The following is a 9,988-nucleotide window of genomic DNA, read 5'->3' on the forward strand; positions in this document are numbered from 1 at the left end:
CCAGAGCCAATGCCTTTGCTCAAGAGACAGGCCTGAACCAGACCCCACAGGTCTGATGTGCACCAGAGAGAGACGTCCCCCCAACCCTGATCCCTCCAGTGCCTCAGGAACCCAAGCGCTTGCGCCCCAAGATCAATGGGGGCTGGCTCTGAGAGGGCAGCCAAACTGGTCCCCTTGCCCTCTCCTGAGGGATCTAAGCTGCCTGACTGGGACTCAGGCCCAGTTCTAGACCCCAGGTGTGGAGGGCCCAGAGTAGCCACCAGGGGAAGCAGCGCTGAGCCCCCCGCTGCAGGGATCGGGTGGCCACCAGGGGGCACCAGAGCTGAGGGGCAGGGAGCAGCCGCTGAGCGCCCCCCCCCCGCTGCAGGGATCGGGGCAGCCGCCAGGGGGCGCCAGAGCCGAGGGGCAGGGAGCAGCCGCTGAGCCCCCCCGCTGCACGGATCGGGGCGGCCGCCAGGGGCAGCGCAGAGGCCGGGCCGAGGCAGCGGGCGGCCGCCAGGGGGCGCTGCGGCGCCGTGCAGGCCGGACCGCGGCGGCGCTTCCGGGGCCGCGCGGGGCGATGGGCGAGGCGGAGGGCGGCTCGGCCGGCGGCGCGGAGAAGCCCCCGTGCCCGCGGGAGGGCGGCTCCGGAGCCCGGCGCGCCGGCCGAGGAGGCGGTGGTGTGGAGCCCCGAGGTGGAGGTCTGCCTCTTCCACGCCATGCTGGGCCACAAGCCCGTCGGTGAGAGCAGGCCGCGGCCAGACCCCGGCCTCGAGTAGCGGCGCCGGCCGGGGGAGAGGGGGGAGAACCGGGGCTGGCGGAGGCTCAGGGCGCTGGGAGGCGCCGGCCCTGCGCTGCGGTGCCGCCCCTAGTGGCCTCCCGCGGGCAGCGCCGGGGGAGGATGGTGCTGCCCCAGCCCGGCTCGGCTCGACTCCCCGGGCTGCCCGCCCGGCTCCCAACCCTCCCCCAGGGCGCTTTCCGCTGCCACCGCCCCTCCTTTGGGGGCCTGTAAGTGGGCGGGGGGATACGGGGCCTCTGCTCTGGCTGGCCGCCTGGGGCGCTGCACCCACATCCAGCCACGGGCGGGAATCTGGCCCTGCAGGAGCAGAGGGCAAGTACCAACCTTCCCTTTGTATAGGCAGGGCCTGAAACAAGCCCTGCCCCCAGCGGGTAGGGATTCTTACTTGCAAAAATAGAGGTAAGGCAGGAATTATGAATACAGGGAAAACCTAGCAAGGCAGGGGACTGCTGCTGGGCTTTCCTTTCCCTCCCTGCCCTTGACTAGGAGGGAGTGCAAGAAAGTGTGGGGGAAAGGGGTCAGGAAAGCTTATGCTCAAATAAATGTGTTAGTGTCTAAGGTGCCACAAGTACTCCTGTTCTTTCTCCCCTTCAGTTGTTCCTTGTCAAGGGCAGTGAGGCATCACCTCTGCAGCCTAGGGGGTGAGGGGTTGTTAGGTGCAAGTGAAAAATCCAGAAAAATGTTTAAGCAGCACCTTTATAGACTAACAGACGTTTTGCAGCATGAGCTTTCGTGGGTGAATACCCACTTCGTCGGATGCAAGAGAAAAATGTTTGTTTACTTACTGCTTATCAACCTGGATTTTAACAAGTAGACCTGCACAGATCTGTTACAGTTACTTATTCTGTGACATGATACACATACCTCTTAGTGCAGGGGTTCTCAAACTGGGGGTCGGGACCCCTCAGGGGGTCACAAGGTTATTATATGGGGGGTTGCGAGCTGTCAACCTTCACCCTAAATCCTGCTTTGCCTCCAGCATTTATAGTGGTGTTAAATATATTAAAAAGTGTTTTTAATTTATAAGGGGGGTTGCACTCAGAGGCTTGCTATGTGAAAGGGGTCACCAGTAAAAAAGTTTGAGAACTGCTGTCTTAGTGAATGGTTTCAGAGTAGCAGCCATGTTAGTCTGTATCCGCAAAAAGAACAGGAGCACTTATGGCATCTTGGAGACTAACAAATTTATCTGAGCATAAGCTTTCGTGGATTACAGCACTACATGCATCCGATGAAATGGGCTGTAGCCCACGAAAGCTTATGCTCAAATACATTTGTTCGTCTCTAAGATGCCACAAGTACTCCTGTTCTTTTTGTCTTAGTGAATGTCGCTGATAGCGCTAACTTTTTCCTGCCTTCCTTCAGGTGTGAATCGCCACTTTCACATGATTTGTATCCGAGATAAATTCAGTCAGAATATTGGACGTCAGATTTCCTCCAGAGTGATTTGGGATCATTTGAGCACCATGTACGACATGCAAGCACTAGTGAGTATAGAAGGTTGGCATTGGGGAATCCTGATTTCCAGTAGATTTTAGCAGCTTTGATATGTCATACTCGTTGGGCCCGATTCTTCCATTAATGTAAATTAGGTGACTCCTATGAGGTCAGTGGAGTTTCACCTGTGTAAAACTAGTACAGGAGAGAGGAAAATCAAGTCCATTATTTCTTCCATCTTATGCTCTTGCTCTGATGTAAAATTTCTAGTTCTGTAGGCCCTGACCCAGTAAATACTTAGGCACATGCTTAACCTTATACATTCAAGTAGTCTTACTGACATGTATAAAGTTAAGAACTCACAAGTATTTGCTGAGAAATGCATTGTCTCCCTCACATCCTGTATCTTGTCCTCTGATAACCCTTACGGAACTCCTGACCTTAGACTCAGATACCCTATTATGAGTTATTTGATCTTTTCCTGTGCATGAAATTACTTGGGTGTTTGTTTAGAAAATCTGAGCTGATAGTTCTAACAAAATCATACAAAATAAATTTTTCTTTTCTTTTTAAGCATGAATCTGAGATTCTGCCCTTCCCTAATTCAGAGAAAAACTTCATCCTGCCTGAGGAAATTATCCAAGAAGTGAAAGAAGGTGAGATCTGATACTAGGTTTTACGTTGGGATGCTCTAATCCAGTGTAGGTATGATTAGCCAACTTGAACTCCAGAAGAAGGAAAGAAGTAATGATGTTCCAGCCTGATGCCAGTGTTTCACATCATCAGATTGTGTGGGTATGGAAAACAGTAGAAAGTTTAACATAGATGGGATCTTTGATACAAAGACATTTTATTTACACTATTTAGATCCAAACTCTCCCTTTGATTGAGTACACAGGTCTTCCACTTACTGCAGGGGAGGGGTGGCTGCTGTGTGCAGCAAGGTCGTCAAAATTTGGCCCTTTGGACTCATATGCAGGTGATTAAAGGTTTATTTGTTTTGGAGGCAAGGTGAAGTTGCACACTTTAGTAAGACTACCATTGGTAGTAAGCACTGTGTCTGACTGTGTTTGCCAGGATAGATCCTTTGTGTTTAAAATGATGGCCATGGAGTTTTGTTTTATTTCTAGAAAGAACTATATTAAAATATATAGTCTATTTGGCCAATGAAAATTCCAGTTGTGTGTATGTGGTAAAATATTACCGATTTAAGATTCATTAGGCAATTGTTACAATAATGCTACTTTGTTAAAACAGTTGTACTTCAAGAACTGTAGTTACATTGGATAGCTGCAGTTCTCTGGCAGGTAAAACACTTGCCTTTTGATGGGGTGTTTCACAAATCACCTGTGGTGTGTGGGAATTTGCAATAATGAAGTTGATGGTTAATTTCTTACATTTATTTTGTTTGTTTTATTTCCAAGACCACCATAGATAAAATCCTTTCTCCTTCTGAAGGGATACATTCTTCATACCCTTCTTGCAGTAGTTGCCTCACAAATTGCTTGAAAGCAAACTGAGAATCTTATCTTAAATTAATGCATTTATAGCTTTAAAGCAATGCAGTTGTATTTATACTCAACACTAAAATCTGTTCATAGAATCATAGAACTGGAAGGGACCTCGAGAGGTCATCTAGTCCAGTTCCCTGCACTCAAGGCAGGACTAAGTATTATCTAGACCATCCCTGACAGGTGTTTGTCCAACCTGCTCTTTAAAATCCCCAATGATGGAGATTCCACAACTTCCCTAGGCAATTTATTCCAGTGCTTAACCACTCTGACAGTTAGGTAAAACTAATGTCGAACCTAAACTGCCCTTGCTGCAATTTAAGCCCATTGCTTCTTTTCCTATCGTCAGAGGTTAAGAACAACAATTTTTCTCCTTCTTCCTTGTAACAACCTTTTATGTACTTGAAAACTGTTGTTATGCTCCCTCTCAGTCTTCTCTCTCCAGACTAAACAAACCCAATTTTTTCAATCTTCCCTCATAGGTCATGTTTTCTAGACCTTTAATCATTTTTGTTGCTCTTCTCTGGACTTTCTCCAATTCGTCCACATCTTTCCTGAAATGTGGCACCCAGAATTGGACACATTACTCCAGTTGAGGCCTAATCAGCACAGAGTAGAGCGGAAGAATTACTACTCGTGTCTTGCTTACAACACTCCTGCTAATACATCCCAGAATGATGTTCACTTTTTTTGCAACAGCGTTACACTGTTGACTCTCATTTAGCTTGTGATCCACTATGAACCCCAGATCCCTTTCCACAGTACTCCTTCCTAAGCAGTCATTTCCCATTTTGTATGTGTGCAACTGATTGTTCCTTCTTAAGTGGAGTACTTTGCATTTGTCCTTACTGCATTTCATCCTGTTTACTTCAGACCATTTCTCCAGTTTGTCCGGATCATTTTGAATTTTAATCCTATCCTTCATTTAATGTTTCTCCATGATTCTTTGACTGCCTAATTTCAAAACTCCTTTATTCTTAGAGCTCCTCTCTGTGTAATCTGATCTAGCAGAAATCTCCACCGATACGTAGCCCACTGACCAAAAAAAAAAAAAACCTGTTAAAAAAAAAAAGTCAAACTTGGAAGATCCAGATTGTCATCAGGTACCCAGTGCTGTTATCCAAGATAGGAACTTGGAAGTTTAGACGTCTACCTCTGAAAAAGGACAGTTGTTCTTACGAAATTTTAAACTACACTGGAACGCCTCTCAACTACTAGCTGCAATAAGTATTCCACTCAATATTTATAAAAGGCAGCATCAGTCCAAGCCATTGCAGCATATTTTGCCCAGTTACTATTATAAAAATGGATTGGAATCTGTGTTTTGGTGACATCTGCCCTAATTGTTTCCATGACTCTACCTTATATTTGATATCAGCAGTGATTGTGGCTCAATTGTTCTTTCCATCCATCTGGTTTTTGGCAATGAGTAATCTGTTTACTTAACTTGAGTCAGTGTTGACTGTTACAGTAACCAGTTTTGAACACCATGTACAGTAACCAGTTTTGAACACCGTGCACTTACAGTTGATCCTGAGGTGCTGAACACAGGTTTATACTTCTATCAAACAACAATCATCATCTGCTTAATAACTCTTTTTACAGGAAAAGTAATGATTGAAGAAGAGGTGAAAGAAGAAATAAAAGAAGAGTTGGAACCTCATGCAGGCCCAGAAGAAGGTACATCTGTAATTTTTATACTTCATAGCCAAACTTATCTAGAAGGCAACAGCAGTTCTGAATGGATTTCATCAAATGGTATAGACCCAAAATTTGACTTACCTTAAACTTAAAATTGGCATGATATGGTACAGAATCTTTAAAGAACAAAAGAGCATCAGTCCATTGCCAAGAACGAAAATACTTTAAAAATGCAGAAACTACTGTCTTTCTGGAGATCAACAAATTTGTATCCCCTTTGCTGGTTCTGCAGTTATACTGAACAGTGCCAAACTCCTCAAACAGTTGATTTGAGCTCTGGGAGCAGATGGCAGAGGATAAAGGGCCATAGCTGATTCCTATTAAAGCCAGAGGTAAAACTCCCATTGCAGTAAGCCAGCCTCAAGGTGACAAAGGTGTAGATCACACTAGCAAGGTCCACATTCAAAAGAAATGGTCGCAATATTCTGGCTAGGTGCAGATGGGAAATATAGTCCTTGTGTCTTCTGCTATATGATCCTGTAGCAACAGCTACTAGGGATAATAGTATCCCTAGTTTGTGAAACTGAAACAGATGGCAGGCACCACATCATCAATGGGAGGAATCCTTGCAGCACCAGATTAGTTGGTTCACCTATTTTGGCATCCTGCTTGCAGCAGTTGCCAGTATCTGATGTTTCAGAGGAATTACCTTTTGCTCCCACCTCAGTTGGGCAGCGCTGTACAGTGCTGAAGCAGGGGAACTCCATTCTTACCTCTGAAGCTTCCTCCCTGACATATGAGATGTGATTTCTCTCATCACTTTACATTGGACCTTGTATTACTGCAATCAGTGAGGATTTTGCTGTTCATTATAATAAGAGCAAGATCAAGCCCATTGTTAGTGGTCGTAAAATTATCCAGTTATATCATAAAATACTTGTTTAATTTTAAAATACAGCTACAATATTTACCTCAATGACAACGAGTTTCATAGGCTGAACATGTGCCCTGTAAAGTAGAAGTTCCTTAGAATAAACAAAAATTACTGCAATATAATCTAGGTTAGTGGATTATACTACTATTTTTAATTGATTTACCAAAGTATGTGCAGCATTTTAAGGACAAATAAATGACAGTAAGGTATCTATTTTAAATAACTTTTTTCTCTGTAAAATGCAGAGAATACTTGCATACTTACAAGGATGTTGGGAGGCTTAATCAGTTTGAAAATTGCTATATAGTATAAAAAAATTGTTCATATGAGCCTGATTTGGAGTCATTGCTTTAATCCCTTTTCAGTTTATGCACCTTCAGGAAACTTGGGAAAAGCAGCTGAAAAACCAAGCAGCAAAGAGAAAGAAAGGAGCTCATCAGATTCTGGGTCCAAAGAAGGAGCTGATAAAAGGAAACGTAACAGAGTCACTGAAAAGGTCTTAAATGCAAACAGCAATCCCTCCAGTCCAAGTGCTGCAAAACGGCGCAGAACATAGAGAATACAGTGAAAGACAGGTGCTTTTAACTATAGAACCAGGGAAGGGAACAGTAGAATGGAATAGGAGAGAAAGGAAGTTGTTATAAAGATTTGTTAGGTGGAGAAAAAGCTATTTGACCCAGATATTAAAAGCTTCGGCACATTGTCATTATGTGTGGACATGGGTTTGTGTGTCTTCTCTCATAACGGGTTGCTTGCTGGTCAGTATTGCATAGCTAATCGATGGCTACGTTCTCAGGATACTGCAGGAAAGTTGGCAGCTTTGCAAGCATGTGTGTACTTAACAAGTCAAGTGGTAGCATTTTAAAATATTAGTAATGCGTGCGCACACACACACACTGTGTTAACACAGTTTGTGAAATAAGCTCTTGGCGGAACAAGGAGCCTCAGTTCTTGAAAAGCTTACGTCATTTATTTAAAGTTTGGATCCCTTTCCGGACTTATTTTTATTGCTTTCTTTGGTGACTATTATGGCCCCTTGCTGGGTTACTGTTCTTAGGACATTTTACTAGTAACATGTTATAGCAAGAACCTCTTTTTCTATTAAATGTCTGGCTTTGTTGGTCCAGTAAAACTAAACGCTATTTGTTAAATACAGATCTAAGGTGAAGCATTCTTTGTTACTGTTCTGTTTGACTGAGGGGAAAAGTAAACCCTCTGTCTCATGGAGACTTAGTGTGGTATAATTTATTTTTCAACCTTTTATTTCATACTGTAAATAAAGGAAGATGTTAAATGTTTCTAGACAGAAGTCCTCATAAGTGGCTTAAACTAACATGTCCAGTAGTGCCACATGGTATGAAAGGGATCCACTGCGCTATGCAAGAACCTGGAGATACTGCCTCATCCAGTTGTACTGTAATAGTGTATATAACAGTTGGTTTTGTATTTCAGCATTTGTCAATTTTTTTAAAAAAGCTATTTTTACAAAGGGCTGTTAAATGGAAATAATATTGTAAAACCTTAATCTTGTGCTGTTATTGTACTTTCCTGGAGTAGTTTTAGTTCACTCTTACTGGTATTTTGAAACTTATTTTCAGTCTTATATGCTAGAATATTGAGAATTGGTAGCAGTTACTATTTTTTGAATTGCCAGAAAATGATCAATTCTCCCATTTTATCCCTTCCCTCTTCCTGACATACTGATTTTAACAAGTGCATGTTAAACTGCTGAATGAAGCAGTCTGAAATGTTATTGGGTAGTATCTTCACAGTATTAACTTTACTGTTAAATAAAAAAATAGCCCAACACTTTTGGTGTGCAGCATTGTCATCTACTTGAAGAAGTGTGAATCTAATAGTTTGGCTCATCGTGTTTTATTAGATGATTATTGTGAAAACTAGCTTAAAAAAAACAGGCTTAGGACCATTTTTTAAAAGATACTTAAGTGCCTAGTAGGAGTTTAAGAAGTGTCTCAGTGTTGGAAATTGTGGATCCTCCTTCCTTTCCCCTGTTTTAAACAATGGAGAAATGGATGTGGCTTGTTTTGGTTAAACAGTGGCACCAATAACTGGTATGTGGTCCTGTACAAAGCCTCTTTGCCTTTGCAATTGGCTCATCCACGGATCTTAGTAGAGCTCTGGCAATCTGTGTTCATTTTTTGTTTACTTCTCCTAAACAGGCAGTGGAGACAGCACATCCCATGCTTTGCTAGCCTTTGCCCATCATTTGTGTTTAAGTGACTACATGGTAGATATAAAATCCAGAGCACATGCCTTATTCATGAGGCTATTTTAACCTCTTAGTTTCTAGACCTCTACTCCCAAGTTTCTGCCATCCTTTCTCAAATTCCTATGCCCAACCCAGGCAGCTGGACTGAAAAAACAAATCCTGCTGCTGGGCTTGCCCCAGGTCAATAGAGTTTCCTGCTAGAGAGTTTGCTAGAGGCCTGTCTTCTTCTGCTGGCCTTCACTACACCCCACACTGGCCTCAACAGACAAGAGGGCAGCAAGAGGAGCCTCAGCTCATCCTGAAGAGAGAGGTGAGGGATCTGGCACAGGAAGTGGAAGGGCACTCCCACGGTATGGAGAGACAATAGAGATGAGGGGTGTGGGGGGGAATATAGTTAAGGATGACGCCTGAGAAGCCTACGGGTTGCCCCCAGTCAAACCAGATGAGGTATAGCAGGCAGCTAGGTTTCCCCATGAAAAAAACTGCAGGAAACTGGGCCCTATTTAAGGGGAGGGGGGGATGTGGCAGAGGGATCGGAGCATGTATTCATCGATCAAGTAACCATCCAGACTTTGAGGAACATGGCAGAGTCCATGAAGTCAAACTTCAACTATGCATAGACTGTGATGGCACAAAGAAGCAGGGCTTTCCCCTCCACTAGGCAGCAGCACAGCCCAAAGAAGTCAATATTACTTTTTAGGGGAGTGTGTGTTGTCAAGACAATCAGGGGATGCACTGAAGCGCAAAAACCCTGATGGAAGATGATGGTGGCAAAACCATGCAATCTTGTGGAGAATCCCTTTGGGGTGTTGTGTGCATTAACCACAAGACTATCCTTCCAAAAAAAAAAAAGAGGGGTATGTTGTGACACCTTAAACATTTTTTTTTTTTTTTAGCTTTGAGCTTAAGAAGCGAAGAGAAGCTAGCTTAAGCTCTGCTCAAATAAAAAAATAAATTTAGTAGTCTTTAAGTTTAAATTTTCTTTTTTTTTTTTAACTGAGACTACTGACGGCTGCTACTCTGAAACCTTCCAAAAAAAGGTATTTTTGCTATGTTGATTGCAGGCTTTGCCAGCTCTTATGTTTTTGCAAAGCTGTGTGACTGTGACAGAACATCACCATGTGATGCAACATTTCAATGTAATCCCTGAGTGGGTGGAGGTGTAGGGTTTGCTGGATTTCCTGGTTTTTGCTTTTTTTATCTGGTAGAATGTATATTTAAGAGTAACCTGGAAACTACCCATTTTGAAGTTAACTCAAAATGGAAACCAGCCTTAAAAAATCCCAAAATGTTCTGCAAGATGCCCTCTTCCCCCCACCTTCATGAAGCTCTGGCTTCTTTGCAATGTTGTCCCTTGATTTTTTTCCCCCCTTCAAACAAGAGGATGACTAAGTTGATCGAATTTACCTCCTTACCCAATCCTGCAAAGAGGTACTCACGTGCTTACACTTATGCACTAT

At 43.7% G+C, this 9,988-nt stretch overlaps 1 protein-coding gene across 1 annotated transcript; it reads left to right on the forward strand.

The window, feature by feature from the left end:
- Window positions 1-559: 559 nt before the first annotated feature.
- On the forward strand, window positions 560-8,107 carry LOC120379772 (MRG domain binding protein). Its single transcript, XM_039497280.1, is given in 6 exon segments — window positions 560-607; window positions 609-720; window positions 2,141-2,262; window positions 2,787-2,868; window positions 5,329-5,403; window positions 6,664-8,107. Coding segments are annotated over 6 exon segments (630 nt in total). The 3' UTR covers window positions 6,855-8,107.
- The last annotated feature ends 1,881 nt before the right edge of the window (window positions 8,108-9,988 follow it).

This window comes from Mauremys reevesii, linkage group 13, assembly GCF_016161935.1.
Source record: "Mauremys reevesii isolate NIE-2019 linkage group 13, ASM1616193v1, whole genome shotgun sequence".
NCBI classification, from domain to species: domain Eukaryota; kingdom Metazoa; phylum Chordata; order Testudines; family Geoemydidae; genus Mauremys; species Mauremys reevesii.